Source organism: Leptonychotes weddellii, chromosome 2 (genome assembly GCF_054177405.1).
Source record: "Leptonychotes weddellii isolate Sample4059 chromosome 2, ASM5417740v2, whole genome shotgun sequence".
In the NCBI taxonomy this organism is placed as follows: domain Eukaryota; kingdom Metazoa; phylum Chordata; class Mammalia; order Carnivora; family Phocidae; genus Leptonychotes; species Leptonychotes weddellii.
In genome coordinates this window covers 22,234,737-22,254,821 of record NC_138370.1, presented here as the reverse complement: position 1 = coordinate 22,254,821, position 20,085 = coordinate 22,234,737, and the positions used below count along the sequence as shown (strand labels likewise).

Sequence of the window (20,085 nt, the reverse complement as noted above, 5' to 3'; positions counted from 1 at the left end):
ATTCAATAAGGATCTTTAGGAAGCGTGGACGGGAGTGGCACCCCTGCCTTCCTCCGTAGGAACAACATTCCGACAATTAATGCCGCCCTCTGGGTCGTAAAGCAACAAACCCAACACCTCGCTATTACCGGGCTTCGGGGCAGGAGGGCATTTCTCTTTCATCTTGTACTTTGGGGCTTGCCCGCGTTCCTCGGGAAGCTATAAGGCTGATTTAATGGCGGGGGATGAAAATCGATCGCGCTAATGCATAAGCTAACGTCTGAGGAGTCGCGCTGAGAAAACGACCGGCCAGGCGGAACGCACTCCGTAAGCCCGGGCCGTGCCCGCTGGGCAGCGGGGCAACGTGGCCCCCTCCACTCCGGTGCGCCGGAGGAGACCTGCGAGGCTGCGAAGGGGGAAGCACGGAGGCGAAAAGGAACGAAACCTCCAAACCGAGCCCCGGCCTCCGTTAGGCCGGCTTCCTGGCTGGCCGCTCTCCGTACGCCGAACGCCGCACCGCCGCGGCGGGGTGGACTGGCTGCACGGCGACTAGTGTCGGGCGGGCCGCGCGCCGCGGAGGCCGGGGACTGCCCGCCGACCGCGACCGTCGCCGCCGCGCTCCATTCACAAAGTCCCGGCGCTGCCGCTCGCCTGCCGGTCGGAGGCCGCCTCCCTCTTCCTCTAGGTCTCGGTTTTATGAATGGGCCTGACGGCGAGCGCCGAGCGCCCTGTTTACTCCGCTCTTTGTGACGTCGCGTTCCCATGACTGGGCGCCAGCGGCCCTCACTCCATTCACGCGCAAGGGAGGGGGCGGAGGGAGCCGGGATGGGGCGGGGAGCCGGCGCGGGGGGAGGGCGCGAGGCCCGGAATGGCAAGAGGCGGGGCCTCGGGAGGTAGTAATGAATCTGCTCCCTCCCGGGGGAGAGCGGAGGAGCATTAATACATCTATAAGCCAAAGAGGGAACTCTGGCTGGGGCAGTGCGCGGAGCTCCGGCTGCTGGTGGGGAGCGGCGGCCGGGACGGCAGCGCCGGTGGCGGCTCCGGCGGGAGCAGCACAACGGACCAGATACAATAGAGGCCACAACAGAAGGGAGCCCGTGCTCCTCTCCCGTAAACACACTCCCCTCCACCGCCACCTCCCCCTCGGCAGCGCGCGCGGTGCTGCAGGGTGCCCGAGGCCGCTCGGACTGCTATGTAACGGCGAGACTGCGGGAGGAAGGGGACCGGGGAGAAGAGGTCCGCCCGCGGGAGGCCGTGGGGGCCAAGTCTGCGGCCACTTCTGCACGCGCTTCCCGTAGCCCCCGCTTGCCCCTTCCTGCAGCCCAGCCGGCCCAGGTGTGCCTCGCCTCCTCGCGTGCCCGGCGACCATGGTGACGGTGGAGGAGCTGCGGGAGATGGACTGCAGCGTGCTCAAAAGGCTGATGAACCGGGAGGAGAACGGCGGCGGCGCGGGCGGCAGCGGCGGCCACGGCACCCTGGGGCTGCTGAGCGGCGGCAAGTGCCTGCTGCTGGACTGCAGACCGTTCCTGGCGCACAGCGCGGGCTACATCCGAGGCTCGGTCAACGTGCGCTGCAACACCATCGTGCGGCGGCGGGCCAAGGGCTCTGTGAGCCTGGAGCAGATCCTGCCCGCCGAGGAGGAGGTGCGCGCCCGCCTGCGCTCCGGTCTCTACTCGGCGGTCATCGTCTACGACGAGCGCAGCCCGCGCGCCGAGAGCCTCCGCGAAGACAGCACCGTGTCGCTGGTAGTGCAGGCGCTGCGCCGCAACGCCGAGCGCACCGACATCTGCCTGCTTAAAGGTAAACTCGGGCGCCGGGGCGCGAGCCGGAGGGGAGATGTAGCGGGGCTCGGCGGCCTGCGCCTTAGTGGGCAGGGGAAGAAGTGCCCGGAGGGATTCGTGGCCGCGAGGATCCCCGCGCGCTGCTTTGTGCGCGCCGGTGTGCAGGGGTTTGCAAGGTTTCTGTGCGTTTGCGTGCAAGTGCGAGCGCGCCCGAAGTCCTCAGAGACGGTGAGGGTGCGTTTCCTCTGTCACCTGCAAGTCCGTACTCTTCGGAGCCGCTGCGTTTATTTACACTCACTGACCGTCGGGCCTCTTAGGCGAAGCGACTCCACTGCGTTGCCCACCTATAGTCCAGGGGGGTGCTCCCAGTGCCACTGTGCGGGCGGGGACAGGTCAGGCCTGTTGGCTTGGCGTGCCCGGGCCCTGCGCCGAGTCCCGAGAATCCTAGAGGTGGGGAAGAGGGTGAAGGGTGAGCGCCCAAGTGGGAACGGCTCCGTAAACGCAGGAAGGCAGCTCGGGTTGCGCACATTGTGTGGAGCTGTGTCTCGTCCCCTGCTGCCCGACTCCGAGCTCCGCCTGGAAGGTGGCCAACTTCTCCCGCCTTGGGCTAGACCCCAGCTCCGGGAGCAGGGGGGCGGGAGGACTGAGTATCCGGGGAGCGCGCGATGGGACGGCGCCCCTTCAACCCAGGCCGCGGAGACGTACGACCTTTTGTTCAGACCCGCTTCTCGACGCTCTGTTGGCGGCGCGTGCCTGCTTTAAGTGAACCGTGGCGCAACTCTTCGGGGACGCGAGTTCTTGTCAAATCTGGAAGTCAGAAACCCCCAAAGGACCGCGTGCTAAGTGACCGGAGGGACGGTGCGCCGGCCGCACCTGCCCGGCCTGGAGGAGCCGCGGTCCTTGGCGGTCCCCGCGCGAGGCGGCGGGGGGGGGGGGCAGGACGGGCTGTGGGTAGGGGCGCCCCTGCCGCGCTGCGCCCCTGCCTCCCACCGCCGCATTCCGCGCATTCTTTCGCCGGCGTCCGGTCCCGGCCTCCGAACCCGCGAAGCGTTTCAGACCCAGGCCTTCAAAGAGCCGCTCTTTTCCCTGCAAGCGCCCTTCGCCTCCTCCCTCCTTTCCTTTTCCCTCCGGACCTGCTCACCCGAGAGGAAGGGAGGTGGTGGCGGGAGGAGGGGCGGAAACCTCTCCCCGCCGCCCTTTCCAAAAAGCACAACAACCTCACTCAGTGCCGGCGAGCGGGGCTCGCCCCTGTCGAACAGCGGGGGGCTTTGTTCTCGCCAGTTGTTTCCTGGCCATTTGACCTGTCAGCTGCTGGGGAAATGCTGCTGTTGACCTTTGGTTGAACTACTAAGGCGATTTTGCTGATTTTTCTCTTTCTGTGAGGGCTGCCTTTTGCACCGCCGAGGGAGCCTAATCCTCCTCTCTTCTCCGCAAAGCGCTTTAAGAGAAAGTGCAGGGAAGGGGTTGCACGGGACGACCGGCCCTGAGCCCGGGACCCGGCGGCCTCTCCTGCCTGGTGGCCGAGCAGTGCCCGGGAGCCCCCGGCGGACGCACGGCCAGCCTCCTCCCGCGCCAGTGTGGGGGGCGAGGCTGTGGAGCACCGCAGCCCTCTCCTCCCCACCCCTGGCGTTCGTGGCAACGGGGAGAGAAATTTCTCCGGGGCGATGGGCCCGGCCAGGGGCACGGGCTGGCCGGAGCGTTCTCCGTGCCGCGCTGCGCTGGACTCCTCTCCTGATTTAGAGCCCAAACCTGCGCCTTCCTTCGCGGGCCTCTGAAGCCAGGGCCCTTCTGGAGGTCGTGCAGACCCACGTGGAGTCTGGGTGCGTTTTGTTTTGTTTTTCTTCCTGGAAGAAATCCGGAGGGGATCGCCCTAGAGCAGCAGCTCGGGGACCTCGGCCCCTGGGCTTCCGGGCGCGAGGACACCTAAGCCCCGGGGAGGGAAGGCATATTTTTAAGGTTTCCTTCTCCGGCTCGTGGCACCTCCCTGGTCCCGCGGGGAGAGCCCAGAACCGGATCCCTCCGGAAGAGCCGCGCCGCCGACTCGCCGCGAGGCTCGAGGCTCATGCTCGGGGTAAGACGGGAGCCTCTGGGTACAATGACAGCCCCCTCGTAGGACAGGAGCCTCGGGGGAAAATGACAGCCCCCTGGCCGTTAGCGAGGTCCCTGGCCAAAGGAAAAGGAGTCTTCTAGGGTCTGACCTGGTGGGGCAGGGAGGGCGACGCCAGGTTTTCTCCAAGTCCACATCCTCGAGCGTCCAGGCTTGGGCAGCAGGTAGAACCAATGCCTCTGCAGGACCAGGCCCGGGGAGTAGCCAGGAAAGGTTTCGCTGTGTCTTCTAAGCAAAAGGAGTCTGCCTTTGGGAGCAGTCGCCTCAAATTCAGAGGGCTGGGTGGGTGGTGGTGGTGGTGGTGAGGGGCTAGGTCTGCAGTGATGGTAGAAGGTCTGCCAGGTTAACAGGGCATATTCTATGTAACCCAGCTTCTTCTCATACATGTGCTAAGGAGAGGAAGCTTCAACACCGTTCCTCTTCCTCCTCTTGGCCCTCTAATGAAAAGGCATCCCTAGTGAGGCCAGGAACACCCGGAAAGTGTCTTCTCGCACCTGGCTGGGAGAAGAAAGCAAGCCTCCTAAGTTCTGGTGTAGAAAATATGGGTTCGTGGGAGGGCACTCTGGGGGCAGAGAACTAAAGGGAAGCACTGGTGAGCAGGAGGAAAGCCCCTTAGATTATCTTTAGTAAATGCCCTAATGGGTTAGGGGTTGGCTGATATGGTTCCCATCAGAGTTGCTCATTTCAATTTTCATGTAATGGGACTGTGTGTAGGTCTCATTTGGTGAGTGTGGAGTAAAAGTGGTCAGAGGTTAAGCCAGAGGAAGACCCGAGTGTTGGTCTCTGCCAACCTGTGGGGACAGAAACGCAGCAGAATATTTTCAGAAGTTATATTATACACCCCAGCCGAAGGCTCTCTAGTTCTACCAACTAATGGTGCTTCAAAATCTGTTTTCTCTTTCTGCCATTTGGAAGGACAGTGGTTGCTCATGGCTGGTAGTTAACTAATACCACATGCAAGAATTCACAGTTTTAAGAGTAAATGTTACTTGGGCGCCTGGGTGGCTCAGTTGGTTAAGCGACTGCTTTCGGCTCAGGTCATGATCCTGGAGTCCCTGGATCAAGTCCCGCATCCGGCTCCCTGCTCGGCAGGGAGCCTGCTTCTCCCTCTGACCCTCCCCCCTCTCATGTGCTCTCTCTCTCTCAAATAAATAAATAAAATCTTTAAAAAAAAAATGAGTAAGACCATCTCCAAAAAAAAAAGAGTAAATGTTACTTAATATCAATAAAATGTTGCCTCGCCTTTACATTTCCTAATAGTATCCAAGTTTTGCTAAGAGCAATCACGTAAATCACTACATTTTCTGGTCTTTTTGCTGGTAAAAGATTCCCATCCCCCCCTTTTTTTCCTTTCTCCTCTAAGTTTACTTTATTTAAAATCCTGTAAGGCATTTTTAGGGAAAGTTTAGAAATTTCAGCTTTTCAGATTTTATTACAATACACATCTCCTTTGAAGTCCCTTTCTCTTTCCTTCGTAAATCCTAGGATTGGGGTTTTAGACCTTGGTCATAACAGAAAGACAAAAAGAGCATTTTCTTACCCTAATAGAAGTCATTCTTTGCCTCTCATACTCTCAAATAAGTCAGTCTTACGCAGAAGATTTTAGGTATAAAAACACTATTTTACTTTTGTCTAAAATTCATCTCAGCTCAGGACTTTTGTCCATTTTTATTTGAGTTCTGATTTAAAAGTTGTCCTGGCGCTGTTTTGAGAAAGGATGATCAACTAGATAGTCTAGCTTCTTCCTCCAGGTTGGAACTCAGATATGCTCTAGTCCTAGGGCCTGACCGTACAGATGGTGACGTGACACTTTCTATACCTAAGTGAGCTTCTCACGCTGGGACCCCAGGCACTGTTCCCTGTAGGAAACAGCCCACAAGGCCGGTGATGGAGTGGGGAGTGCTCAGCCAGCAGCCCTGCTAACTCTGGTAATTGTCTTGTCTCTCTCTGTCCCCAGTTGCCCAGCCCATCCTAATCCCCTCCCTCGCCCCAAGGTCAGTGGCATCAAACAGCAAACCCCGGGGGGCATGAGGTTGCACACCTCCTCCACCCAAAGAGAAATGGATGCGCTTTTCTTCTTACAAACATGACACAATGCCCATGACAGCCAAGGCTTGAGAGCATCAGAATTACACTAAATGGTAGGCCTTAAAGATAATCTCTAACTTCCTGAATGAAGTGCAATTCATTAAAGAATGACAACGAATGAAGCAAACTCACTGCTTTTTGCATCATTTGAACTGGATGCTTCCAACGAGCAAAAGTAACTGAAGATGGGGTGTCGGTACAAATTGAAAGTGAAAACCTGATAGTTATTAAGCCCATCACAGCTACCTTGGGCTTGTCCTCATAGGCTGAGAGGGGAGGTGGGCTACACAGGACTGAGGGAGGGTGGCTTTTTTTTTTTATTTAAGATTTTATTTATTTATTAGAGAGAGAGAGAGCATGAGCTGGGGAGAGGGGCAGAGGCCGAGGGAGAAGCAGACTAGTTGCTGAGCAGGAAGCCTGGGCCAGGACTTGGTCCCAGGACCCCGGGATCATGACCTAAGCCGAAGGCAGGCCCTTCACCGACTCAGCCACCCAGGCGCCCCGAGGGCGGCCTTCTTAAGGAGCCAAGAAATTCCTTTAAAAAATCAGAACATCTGAAACCAGATAGCCAGTTTCCTTACTGGGAGGCAGTTGCCTCCTGACAAAGGCAGTTTGACAGGAAGAAAAGTTCACTCTCCAACGGAAGCCAGCGGAACGGAGCAGATAGGCCAGAAGTTCTGGGAGGGAGGACAACCCGGACCCAGCTCCAGTGTGGGCATTAGGTGTCAGCCACCTGGTGCAGGACACACAGGTCTGTGCCTGGGGTCCCAGCGTGAGAAGCTCACTTAGGTACATTTTCAGTACTGCTCAGGATTTACCGGGGCACTTACTGAGTTAACGCCCACATCAGGGGAAGTATCCTAGAGTATTTTCTAGAACACTTTTATGCACACCGTCCCAGCTCTGTATGGATGTGTGGCCAGTGGGTCGTCCTTTGCAGTAAGCTGTGACAGTTGTCTTGCTGTATGAGTGTGAGAAAAAGAGTGTGGAGTTCAGCTATTCCTCAAGAAAGTTGAGCGGGGGTGGGGTGGGGAGGCATTATTATATTCCTTTTCTCCCTTCTAGCCTCTCAAGTTTCAAAATGAAGATGAGAAAATGAGAACTTTAAGACTAGAAAGTCTGTTATTAAGAACACGGGAAAAACGGGTCAAAATGAATCAGATTATCTGTTGTGGAATTCTGTTGGACACAGAACAGGTGGAAAGTCATTGGTGTATGTGTCATGAAATTGTATTCAGGAGCTCGAAAAGCAGATCTCAGAGACGCTTGCTGTCAGTTCATAGTTTGCAAATGAAGTTTGTGACGTTTAGGATCACAGAGTATTGGCACTTAAAGATGATGCAGTCTGAAATCCTGACATCACGACCCTGTAGGGACACAGTCACACCTGAAACCAGAGTTCCGAAAAAATTTATTTTATTTAAATAAAATTCATTCTAGAGGTTTCTATTCTGTTATATCCTGTTAATTAAAACGTGCTGCTCATGACTTCTAAGTGACAACCTGTAGTTTGAAAAGCCCTGGGAAGAAGCAGAGTTTGGTGAAATGTCAGGAGTGTCCTGTTCAGATCCTTTCTGGTTTTGCCAGAACATTCTGTGTCTTCAACGCGGTGAAACCAGCAGGGTGGGCTCCTGATGGCCAGACTAGCAGGTGGCTTTGAGGCCAGTGGGCTGAACGCTGGCCCTGCCCTTACTTGGGGGTGGCCCTGCGCCTCAGTTTCCTCTTCTGTAACATCGGGGCCAGTCACCTCAAGGGCTGCTGGTTGGACCCATGTTTGGGAAGAGCCTGGCACACAGTGGGCATTTCCCCTTCATAACAGTGGCTATCATTTTTACTAACATGGCGCTGATGGCCGTAGAGGATGGATGCTCTTGTGGGGTGTGGGCGTGGGTGGTTTCCTAACTTGCAGGCTTCTGCCCCTACCACCCTGCCTGCATACTCTTGGCCCACCGTCATTGCCAGTTCTACTCGTCCGACACGTCCTGGCCCAGTGCAGCTCATCTGCCTGCAAGAAGGACCTCCTTTGGTGCTGCTCCTTGTAATGGATCCTCTGAAGCTAGTGACAGCTCAGGAGGGAAAAACCCTCTCATTGCTGGCCCTGGCCTGGGATGCTTCAGTCCCTTGGGCTAATCTGCTTCCTCACTTGGTTCCTTTCTGCGTGTTCTTTAAAGATCTGCCAGAGGGAACTGACTTCAGTCATAATGTTTCTGTTCCATTCTAATGCTGTTTCCTCCCACCCTCTCTGCCCTGTTAGGAGAGGTCTGGGGGCTTTAGGGGGGGGCATGACAAATGGCCCCCCTCAAGCCTGGTCTGGCCCCGGGTCACCTCTGTCCTGCCCAGTTGGCCGCCTGCCCCCTGCCCCCTGCCCACCACGGCCCCCGCCGGAGCCCTCTGTGCTTGCTGCTCCGCTCTCTGCCTGTGGGGTTGGCTGAGGATCCACCCCGAGGCAGCGGATGTCCCCGAGGGGGAAAGGTCCTGGAGCTCAGACAGGGCGATGCCTGCCCTTCTACTGTCCCACGACCAGATCTCAGGACCGTGAGTGGAAAAAAACAGTAAAGCCCGGGAGGAGAAGGCTGTTCAAAGCCTAGGAAGTTGCCAGTAATGCTGGGTCCCCTTGTAGGTGCCACAAGAGGAAGCCTTCATTATATGTCTCTCCGGGGCCAGGCGCAGAGCATTGGCTCTTCCAAGCGGGGCCTCGAAGGACGCCGCCGGGCCCCGACGGTTCATCGCATTTTACAGATGAGGGAGAGGCTCAGAGAGGGTCCATGACAGCCCTAGGCCGCACGGTTGATGATTTTCCCGGGTTGGCATGCAACCCAGACCTGCGAGTCTGAAGGCGCGTCCGTCTGGTTCCCTGCCGCGTGCCTTCTCAGCTATGGGAAGAACACGGTGTCAATCACTCTGAGGCCCCTCCCACTTCCGCTGCTCCGGGGAGGGCGGGGTTGCTCCTCCTCTGTGACCTTGCCGCCTGGCCCTGGCCCCCCCCGCTCTGCCCCCCCCCCCCCCCCGGCCACTGGCCGGTGGGCACTGCTAGTCTGCCTGTCTCGGTGATGCACTTATGGAGGGCACCGCCCAGGCCTTACATTTCTGTGAAAAAAAAAAAAAAAGATGTATATGAATAGCTCAAATTATGGAATATAAACACAGAGATGAGTTAACTTAAAAATCTTCAAATCCTATAGTTGGTGTTCACCAACGGTTTGTTGACTGATCCGTTTCCCTTTCCCCCATCCAAGGGAGAACAGTGAGGGAGGTTGCCCTGAGTCCTGTCTTAGGGGCCGCAGCTAAAGACATTGGCTGGCTCTTCCCCCATCCTCTCTTCACTGCATTTGGGACAGCCATGTTTGTAGCCTTATCGGGAAAAAGGGGTGCTAATGGGCAGCAGGGGTGCCCCTGTGCTGAGATGACTACGCGAAGGCCACCAACGCGCCTGGAACTGCCAGTCCTGGCCCCTCAAGCGGGTTTTTCCTTCCGGGGAGGCTGGTGGTTGTGACTCAGCAGGAGCGAGGCCGGTGAGCAGGGAGATAGCCATTTCTATCCCAAGGGAGGCAATGGAGGGGAACACAGAAGAGGGGGGGCTCAGAGGAAAAACCGTATACTGTGTTTCTGTAAGCGTCCTGATGCGGCGAAGAATCATTTCCCTTCCTCTGCAAAGCAGTATTTTCTAGGGGCAGGGGAGTGGGATTTGGGCAAGTCATTGACTCACTGGCGCATGTCTGCATGTTGGAAGGTTCCCACGAATGGTCCCAGGGCACACTGGCCCCACACCGCTTACACACAGACACTTAGCTGTGCCAGCCACCGACGTGACCGGTGGGTGAACGGGTCCGTTGGAGTGGTTGTTCGGCAACCTGCAGCCTCTCCTGAATTAATTTATGATCCACTGTGGGTCCTACAGAAACTGCAAAATAAAAATACAGGCATGGCCACACGTGGATAGTAGACGCTGAGTTACTCGCCAAGCCAAGTCCCGGCGCTCCCAAGTGAATCAGATACTGGCCAGGCGTCTCTGTCCTCCTGGTTGTCCCCCTGCCCCTCTGCCTACATCTCTGCCCACCCCCAGCCAGCCGGCACCTTTCTGCTCAGCACTAACACTGTTCCGGAGAAGTTGGCCCTTTATCTCTTTTTACTTAAAAGACCTCCCTTCCCCGGAAGACGATCCCACAGATAACCATTCCAGAGCCTAGCAACTCTCAGGGCAGGAAATCCTGCCTTGCCCCAAACCTGTATGTAGCAAGAGGGATTTGTATTTAAGCCCGTTTCCTCTTATTTTGGCCCCTTGTTGATGGAACAGCTGTTCGGGAGGCCGGGCGATTGGCATCTGTTCTGTTGCTGAGATCCAGAAGGGCTGGTGCCAGGGTAATTTTTTTTTCCTTCTCTCCCACATTTGAGAACCTCTCCAAAGGAAGGGCTGGAGTTGGGGGATGACGGACATCTTGGTAGGTCCCAGGGCTTGGCACCAGGCTGCCTCCCTACTTGTGGGAACCCCCAGTGGCCATCCTGTCTTCCATGCTTTATCATCACCCTCAGGAGCTGATGGGGAAGGTCTCTTCGGCATACCCCCTGCACGTCCTCCTTTCTGTATCTGCATCCCGAACCTGTCTCGTTCCTAAAACTTTCCTTCCAGCCTTCAGGATGGAGTCCCCGCCAAATGAGGCGCGCTCCACAGCCATTATCTCTGGGCCCACAGCGCCACCCGGTGGCCAGTGTAGATCCAGCCAGCCCCAGCTTCGCAGCCATTCTCCTCAGTCTAGGGGTAGGACTCAAGTACTTTCTGGTTTCCTGCTGGCTTAGTGACCCTATTAACCTGACCATATTTCTCTTTTACAGGTGGCTATGAGAGGTTTTCCTCCGAGTACCCAGAATTCTGTTCCAAAACCAAGGCCCTGGCAGCCCTCCCACCGGCTGTGCCCCCCAGCGCTGCCGAATCCTTGGACGTGAACTGCAGCTCCTGTGGAACCCCACTGCACGACCAGGTAGACTCGGGGCCCAGAGCCCGGGAGGAAGCGGCAACGTGGGGGCAAGGGGGCTTATTTTCAGGTTTCTGCTTTTCAGGGGTTTGGGACAGAGTCCCTCAGTTTGGGGAGAATGTAGTGAACCCTGAGTATTGGGGTGGGGTGTTGGGGAGGGTCCATTTGATCCTTGGGATTCTTCCCCCTTCCCTCTTATTAGCCTCACTCGGAAAAATACAAAGACGTACCTTTCCGACTTAGCCTCTGAAGTTACGTGCAGGCAGGCGAGGATTGCTGAAATCGGAAGTGTGTGACAGGCCACGTAGAAAGCTGAGAGAGCACCCTTCTTTGAAGGCGCGGCCCAGGGACCTGAGGCCACCCCCTCCGTGCACAACCCACTGTAAATGCCAAGTGGACATAAATGGTCGGCCAGCCCTCCGCTAAGAAAACCAGCTTAAGGGGTGCCTGGGTGGCTCAGTTGGTTAAGCGACTGCCTTCGGCTCAGGTCATGATCCTGGAGTCCCGGGATCGAGTCCCGCATCGGGCTCCCTGCTCGGCAGGGAGTCTGCTTTGCCCTCTGACCCTATCCCCTCTCATGTGTTCTCTCTCATTCTCTCTCTCTCAAATAAATAAATAAAATCTTTAAAAAGAAAAAAAAAAAGAAAACCAGCTTAAGCTGCTATATTCCTTACGAGGCGACTCTCGCTCTTTCATTAGATGGGGTGAATTTATGGGGTCCAGCAACTCTGCTCCCAGATCCCAGATCATTTTGAGTTGATGTGACTCAGAAAATGTCACGAATTAAGCCGACGTTACCTCATATTGCCAAGGCGCCTCCTCTAGCCTGTGAGGCTGACATAACACCCGTTTTTAGCGTGCCACCTGACCACACACCAGCTAGGTGTAGATGAATGTCGCAGATGGCGTGGCAAGACCAGCATGGCGTCTGCCTCTTCATGTCTCAGGGCGGAGGCGGGCTGCTTGAACCGGCGGGGGGGCCCACCAGGCTTTACCGGCCCCGCTTCTCTGCTCACAGCAGAGCCGAGTGGAAAGGCCAGAGAAGCCCCCTGGGCCTGTCATTCGCCGGGAGCCCCAGCAGGTGCAGGGGAAAGCTGGGAGGGCTGTGTCCCCAGGCGTTCTCCCCAGGGCTTGTGAAAGCCCACCTCGGGCAGGTTCCCTCTCCCCGTCCGGAGCATCCCAGCTCTTTTCCTGGGCGCCTTACACTCACCATGTCCGGGGGCCTTTGCTTTCCCTTTCTGGTGCAGGGGGGTCCCGTGGAGATCCTTCCCTTCCTCTACCTCGGCAGTGCGTACCACGCTGCCCGGAGGGACATGCTGGATGCCCTGGGGATCTCGGCCCTGCTGAATGTCTCCTCTGACTGCCCGAACCACTTTGAAGGACATTATCAGTACAAGTGCATCCCGGTGGAAGACAACCACAAGGCGGACATCAGCTCCTGGTTCATGGAGGCCATCGAGTACATCGGTAGGTTGGCGCTGCGGTGGACGCCGGCCAGGGCGGGAGGACGGCAGGGAACCCCGAGTCCTGGCCCGCTGGAGGAGGGGCTTGGGGGACACTGCGTCCAGGGTGTACGCCTCTAAGGGAGGCTGGCCGCCCGGATGTCGTGTTGCAGGGGGGATAGGGAGATCGGCTCCCGCTCCCGAGCCGTCAGCCTACCCAGCCAATACCGTTTTCCTTGCCCGGCTCCAGACGTCCAGATGATAAGGCTTTGGGGATGGGGAGGAAGACAAATGATGGGAGAAGTGGGGTCATTGTTTTTGTTTCTGCAAATGGAAATCCTTGGAGGTATGTTGGGATTTAACCGGCTTGAACCCGGGTTTTTCCCAAGCTCAGTGCATTTGTTCGGTGAAGTCTCAAAAATAGCCCAGAAGGGGTGGAACGCTAGAGTCCCTTGCGGTGGGCTTCTCCCCGCCCCCTCCTCACTAGGAATGGGAGTGCCCCTCCTCCAACACTCCTCAGGCGCCCTCCCGCCGCCCCCACTGTCCACACCTGCCGCCGGGCCACCCCGGGGGGTGGGGGCGCGCAGGGCACTAACCGCGGCGCGCTCTCTGCCCCAGATGCGGTGAAGGACCGCCGCGGCCGGGTGCTGGTTCACTGCCAGGCGGGCATCTCGCGCTCGGCCACCATCTGCCTGGCCTACCTGATGATGAAGAAGCGCGTGAGGCTGGAGGAGGCCTTCGAGTTCGTCAAGCAGCGGCGGAGCATCATCTCGCCCAACTTCAGCTTCATGGGGCAGCTGCTGCAGTTCGAGTCGCAGGTGCTGGCCACGTCCTGCGCCGTGGAGGCCGCCAGCCCCTCCGGGCCCCTGCGGGAGCGGGGCAAGGCCACCCCCACCCCCACGTCGCAGTTTGTCTTCAGCTTCCCGGTGTCGGTGGGTGTGCACGCGGCCCCCAGCAGCCTTCCGTACCTGCACAGCCCCATCACCACCTCCCCCAGCTGCTAGGGCCGCGGGGAGCCCTGATCCGAGCCCGAGCCCGGCGCCGGCTCTCCGCGGGGCTCTGCGGGGCTCTGCGGGGCTCTGCGGGGCTCGCGGGGTGGGCAGCGCCCGCGGGGACTGACAGCGCGAGGGCCCGGCGACCAAGCACTCCCCCCACCCGCCCCCCAAATCCCCTCCTCCGGGGCCAGCTAGAATGGCAATAAGGACTTCGAAAACACCTTACAAGCAGACAAACAAAACACTCCAACCTAGAGCAATAACGGCTGCCTCGGCGGGCAGGGAAGACCTCGGTTTGGTTTGTGTGTCCGTGTTACTTTTCAGATAGGAATTTCTTACCTCATTTTTTTAAGCAGTAAGGCTTGAAGTTATGAAACCCACAGATCCTGGCAAATGTGCCCACCCAGTTTTATTAAGGGGTGCAGGGGTGGGGTGCGGGGGTGAGAAAGGGACAAAAAGAAAAAACAAGTTTGCCAGAAGTGCCTGGTTCTGTGTGCTTCCTCCTTTTTTGTTCTTGGAACAGGTTTTGTTTTTGTTTTTTTAAGAAATCTTACAGGACCTGGTTTTCCTTTCGAAATCACCAACAGGTGGATAATGATGCTTAATAATAAATAAAAGTATTTATTAAGAATTTCCTCAGAGGATGTAAGTGCAAGGAGCCTAGTGACGGTGAATTTAGGATATATTTCCGTCGATGCCCTGCCGCGGAGCCTGATGGCTCGCAAACGTCAAGGCGGTTAGGAACTGGACCGTGTGTCCCAGGTCCGGAGCAGGTAGCCTGAGGGTCAGTGGGCACTGGTTGTCACTGAGAAGCAGGAAGCGTGGGGTGGCAGGAGGAAGAAGGGAAGGACTGCTTTCTGATTCCTTTTGAAGCTGGTTCCTGGGTACAGGGAACACGAAAGCGGCTCTAGGTCTCCATGATAGAGCCTTTTCTCAGGATCAGTAATTCAGTTTGGCGGTGGGAGCCTTTTCTCACAGCCCTTCCGGAAGACTTGTTTATCATCTGTGATAAATGCCCTGTCGTAAAAGGTGCTCCTGGGAAATGGGGTGCAACTAAGATTGTCCTACAGTGAATCGTGGAGCGAAGCCCTTGGGGCAAGCAGCTAACTAGAGATGGACCTGACGTGCATCCTCTGGTGATTGGAAGCACCACCTTTTTTCTCTTCTGCATAAATCGGCGTTTTTCGTGTTACCAGGTTTGCTTAGAGGGAAGTACAGCAAGTTCTTGCCTTCTTAAAACTCCTGGGTTGGGTGAATATTTTTAAAGGCCCTTATTTGAGTAAGAGGGGAGTGAACACCGTGTTTCAGGTCTAGAATGGAAGAGGGTGTAAGGAGCTGGCTAGACCCTTTGCTTGGGAGCCGGCTGTTGGGCTTCTATCCTGGGCACCGTGGGCACGCAGGCGCCGTTGTGGAATTCTCTCTTGGGATAATGCCCTTTTAAGGGGCCTTTCCAAAGGGAGCTAAGGCTTTCGGAGGGAGACGGATGTTTTCTGCGGGTTGGGCTTGGGGGGAGGGAAGAGGGAAGCTACATGTTACTTCATCTGTGGTAGAGTGGAACAGTGTTACAGAGTGTCAGCTTAGAGGTATTTGCAAACTTGTCTAGAGATGAGAGCATGTTTGTTTTTTGGGTTTTTTGTTTTTTTTTTTTGGTTTTTTTAGCCCCTTGTGAGTCTAGATCTAAATGAACATTCTTGCTCATCCCTGAATAACTTCAAGCCTCAATGTCAGAATAGCGGTGGAATGCTCTTTCTCATCCTGGCATCCCAGACAGGACCAGGTTCATTACATTTCCTTCCACAAACATGAACCTGTGTTGGCATCTCTCGTCCTGCCTTTGTCAAGCCCTGTCTTTGGGTGAGGTCAGAGTTCCCGCTTCCTGTTTTTAGAAAAGCCAGAGGCTCCCTCCGTCCCCGGGAGCTGCTTGGCTGAATAGGTAGGGGTGAGGTGAGGGGTTGGGGTTCCTGGACAATGGACCTATTTAGAGATGGCACAGTTGGCCGTTCCTACTTTTTCCTTGATTCCTGGAAGTTGCTCTGTGTTTTGTGATTAGTGAGGTCCAGTGAGCTCTGCAGCTACGAGAGCTATGGGTTGCAAGAGCGGATAGACCTGGTGAGTGGGCGAGCCTGCGGCAGGGGGAGGGCAGGCAACCTGGAACCGACTCACTTTCTATAGGACAAGTGTACATTTGCCAAAACCTGTGTGTCGTGCTTTCCCAGACTGGATTCCAACCACACGGACAGTCGGAGCTCAGGACCAGCCCCAAACATGTCTTTCCCCCGCTTTCCAATTCAAGTCTTCTGTCACCGTGTCAAACTGCTATTTATAAAGCCATTTTCTTTGTACTTGATAACAGCCTGAGTCTCAGAACTCTCAGAGATAAAATAGGAAATTGGCTAGATCGGAAAAGGGGATTTTTTTTTTTCTGGTCATAATTCTGTCATCAGGAAGTCTCTTTGATGACTCGAAGTAACTGTAATGAAGACACCACCACAGGGTCAGCCCAAATGGCCAGGTGGATTTCAGTTGGCATCTCTCCCATGAAGTGATTTCTGGTGATGCAAAATTTCGGAAATGGCCAGAAAACATTGCCACTTTCACTGATCCTATCAACGGTGCTGTTGGCTACCTTGGATCTTCTCTAGAGACCAAGGGATGAGGTCAGCTCCCTCCTGGAATCTTGTGTGACCCAAGGATGTCTGTGGAGCACTAAGGGTAATAGACTTGACTTTCCCATGGAGAAGTATTAGACTGAAGCGTCTGTCAATGGTGCCTGGGTGCTCGAAGCTTTAGTCATTGCCTCCTGACGCCGTTTTGCTCAGGTGCTCATTCCAGCTGGATTCCAGAGTTTTCAACAAGGTTGGGAAGCCATGAGAGAAATTTTAAAAATCTGTGGGAAAGTGGGCAGAAAGGCGGTAGGTGGTTGATTCGGTTGGGACCTGGCCGCCGCGTCCGTAGTATTAAAGCAGGGGTACACCTTGGCTGTCCATTGGCATCAACTGGGGAGTTTTGAAAACCTTGCTACCAGGCTGTCCCAGAGCAATGAAACCAGGATCTCCAGAGCTGGAACCCCGGCGTCCGTATGTTTCAAATATCCCCAGGTGCTTTCCGAATGCGGCCAAGGTGGGGAAAACCACCTTGCTTTCCGGAGAGCAAGGTGCTGCTGGAGGTGGGTCTTAACGACACAGAACTAGCTGGTCTCTCAGAAACCACAGCCAGGGGTTTGTCACTGGCTTGGCAGGTTCCTGCTGCCAGTCCCAGCCTGGCGGAGGGACAAGATGGTTTCTCTCAGGAGCTCAAGGAGCATGTGACCTCCTGAATGGGGCACCTTTCATGCCCCTTGAAGGGCAGCTGATCTGCGGAGCATTGTTAGGGACCTGAATACAGTGTCTGGATGTTGAGGTTTTTCCTTAAATGTCCCTTGTCTAGCAAGGAAAAGAATGGGGAGTTTCACCTCTTGAGATACCGCTGTCCCCCAGGAGCACCCTGCCCGTCCTTAGAGCTTATGAGTCATATGAGGAAGAGGCTTCTTCAAGACAGAGCAATGCAATACTTGTAACTTTTGTAAATAGCCCCATCTTTCAGAGTGATGTCATTTCTACATTTGATATGCTTGTATTTCGGTAGGATGTATATAGTTTAGGGGATTTTTTTTTGTTTGGTTTCGTTTTTTAGAAGAGTTGACATGTCTTTTTATTTATTGCTTGAAAAAGATCATTTGAAGAAAAATAAATACATTTTCAACCATGTCTGGCCTGGTTTATCCTTTCCTTGAAAACCGCACTGCTGTGATGACTTGGAAGGGAACGAAAGAAGGTCCGGGGCGTTTGATAATCCTGTGCACTTCGTGACTGCGACGTTAAGATGGTAGACTGGTGGGCCCATTTTTGCACCCTGAACTCCACCCAAGGACAGTGATAGGAGCAGGCTGACCTGCATCTCTAAGAACCTGGTGTCTCCAGGAAGAGCCTCCCATGGGAAGAAAGAATTGAACAATAAGAGACGGAGAGCGTCCTCCATCTGATCTACTTTGGGCCAAGCACAGGATGGCGTGACAAGGATGGCTCCTTGGTGGGAGAAGTCAATCAAACAGCCTAAGCAGGAAGTGATTAGGGCTATAGCAGGAGAATATATAAGGCCGTTACCCACACTGGGACACCCCGCCCTATTGATAACAAGGGGCCCTGCCTGGCTCACACAGAATCTTAGGAAATTTTACTGGCTTTATATTCCATCAGGATCATGAAAATTAGCAATATTTTTCAAGGCCAGATTGAAAAAAGTAATGGATGTAAGTCAGTGGTCCCCCAGTGCTGATCTGTGGATTGCTTGTATCAAATTCCATTGGTACGAATTTCCCAAATTGTAAATCGAAAACATATTAGTAAACATGCATTCCCACTGCATCACTGTTATTTAACCTGGGAACACTAGCCAATGTGATTAGCACTTGAAAAAAATGAGGTATAGGATTTGGAAAGTTGGGAAGCCAAATTGTTTGCAGATGATATGTGTCAGAAAAAGAGAAGAGAACCAACTAAAAGACCATCAGAAACAGAATTCAGGAAGTACTTGATTCTAACATTAATACAAAAAAATCAATAGCCTTCTTAGGTAAATATATCAATTAAAAATGAAACAGAAGTAGTAGATCCCATTTACAATATAATTTAAAAATGAAAAGTCTACAATAAACTTTACCAGAGATAGGCAAGACCCATATGATGGACATGGTAAAGCGCTACCAAGGGACATAGAACACGTAAAGTGGTTCCTGGGTGGCTCGGTTGGTTGTCTGCCTTCGGCTCAGGTCATGATCCTAGGACCCAGAGATGGAGCCCTGCATCAGGCTTCCTGCTCAGCTGGGGGTCTGCTTCTCCCTCTGCCCCCCACTTGTGCTTGCTCTCCCTAGTGCTCTTTCTATCTCTCAAGTAAATAAATAAATAAAATCTTAAAAAAAAGCAAAGGATATACTATGCTCTCAGATAAACAGACTTAATACTGAAAAGCTATTGTTTCTCCATAAATTAATCTACATTTCATGTGATCTCAAAACACCCAACAGGATTTGTGAGGAACATGGCAAAATGATCCTGATTTCACCTGGAGAAGTACTTATGCAGAAATAGGCAGGAAAACTGATAAAGAGATGGGAGAGACTCCCCACGTGGGGGGATGGGATTTACATCATTTTGTACTGTGGGAGATTATTTTAAAAATGGAGCTTGTTGGGCCCACTTAAAACTTAGAGAATCAGAGACCTTACAGACCCACAGGTGATTTCTGATTTAAAACTAGTTCAGGAATGCCTGATACAGCTCTGTCTTCTTCCATCCCCCTTCCATTCAACTTCCAGACCGTAACTTTCAATTACTGTCACTATTACTATGACAATTTACCCAAGAACTTCGTTGTGTAAATCAATAACCACTTTATTTTGCTCAAGAATTTGTAGATCAGAAACTTGGGAAAGGCTCTGCTGAGCAGTTCTCCCTTGGCGTCTCTCAGGTGGTCACAGTCAGTGACGGCTCGTGCTGCTGTCGTCTGAAGGTGGGTAGGCTGGGCATACAAAATGGTGTGCTCACATGATGGGCAGTGGATGGCTTTCAGCTGAGAGCTCGGCTGTGACGTCACCTGGAGCGCCAACACACACCCTCTCCTTAGAGCAGTCAGATTTCTCACAAGACAGATCAGAGCTCCAGCGTGAGGGTTCCAGCCAACACCCCTTTTTATGATCTGGTTTCAGAAGTCACAGAATGTCACTTCCTCTCTACTATATTGGCTGAAGCAGTGTCAAGCTTCTCAGACTCAAGAAAACCTGAAAATGCACTTTTCACTCGAGAGACATTGGTCATCTAAGATCTCCTCCCAGGACTGAAAGAGCTTTCAATCACAATGCACACTATCAATGGCCCCATCTGATCCAGAAAACATCACAAGATACACCTATTCTTTGATAAAGAAATGCCAGAAAGTAGAAAGCTGTAAAAGCACCATCCAAGGAGGGAACAGAGGTGGGAGGGCTTGAGGTAACCGCCGATTTCAGGACCCCCACCTCCGCATGAGATTTCACCTTTTTGCATCGGTGTCCCCCCAAGCTGTCTTTCTTGCTACAAAGTGAGTGGCACAGAGACCAGCCGAGTGCCTGATACGGAGGACAGTTGGCTAAAGAGAGTGTGTGTTGGATTCTCCACCAGCAGAATACAGAGCTACTGAAATTGTCTGTCAGACAGCCGAGGCAGGCCGACCTGGGTAGCTCCGGGGTCTCTGGGTAAGACAGACACGTTCCCATGAGCCCTTGCTTAAACTCCTTCCCCTGCTTCTCTTGAGCACATATCATGCCATGAGGGTGGGGAGGTTTGGACTGGATTTTCATCCATGGATATTATTAGTAACATCCATCAAACGGACACGTATCTGCTACCTCCCAACAATGGGCTCTTAGACAAGACCCGAGTAGGACAACCCAGCTTAGACCAACAACTTACTCCATGAACGTAAAAGAGCTAAGTTGAAAGAAGCAGCCCCACACTAACTTACCTTCCTAGTTGCTGGTAGAGAAGGCAAGGGAAGGACTTTGTGGCAGGAGAAAGAACAAGAAGAACATGTTAATCTCGAGGCATAGGAACTCACCCAGTGGGGGAAAAAAAAATGTAGTCCAATGGATGTCCTGAGTTCTGACCAGCTGAATGGGGTGTCCTCTACCTGGGAGAGGTTTGTTAGTGA

At 54.2% G+C, this 20,085-nt stretch overlaps 1 protein-coding gene across 1 annotated transcript; it reads left to right on the top strand.

The window, feature by feature from the left end:
- The first annotated feature begins 876 nt into the window (after window positions 1-876).
- DUSP4 (dual specificity phosphatase 4) lies at window positions 877-17,108 on the top strand. The gene is made up of 4 exons (XM_006740558.3): window positions 877-1,779; window positions 10,786-10,931; window positions 12,173-12,392; window positions 12,986-17,108. Exons 1-4 carry the CDS (start codon window positions 1,347-1,349, stop codon window positions 13,369-13,371), a joined length of 1,185 nt encoding a protein of 394 aa, XP_006740621.1. The 5' UTR covers window positions 877-1,346; the 3' UTR covers window positions 13,372-17,108.
- Window positions 17,109-20,085: the final 2,977 nt, after the last annotated feature.

Bases quoted from the DNA above. Each gene is read 5' to 3' on its own strand.
- DUSP4 (XM_006740558.3), top strand. From the start codon at position 1,347: ATGGTGACGGTGGAGGAGCTGCGGGAGATGGACTGCAGCGTGCTCAAA. The intron at 1,780-10,785 runs GTAAACTCGGGC...TCTCTTTTACAG, and splicing joins CGACATCTGCCTGCTTAAAG to GTGGCTATGAGAGGTTTTCC. The intron at 10,932-12,172 runs GTAGACTCGGGG...TTTCTGGTGCAG, and splicing joins GAACCCCACTGCACGACCAG to GGGGGTCCCGTGGAGATCCT.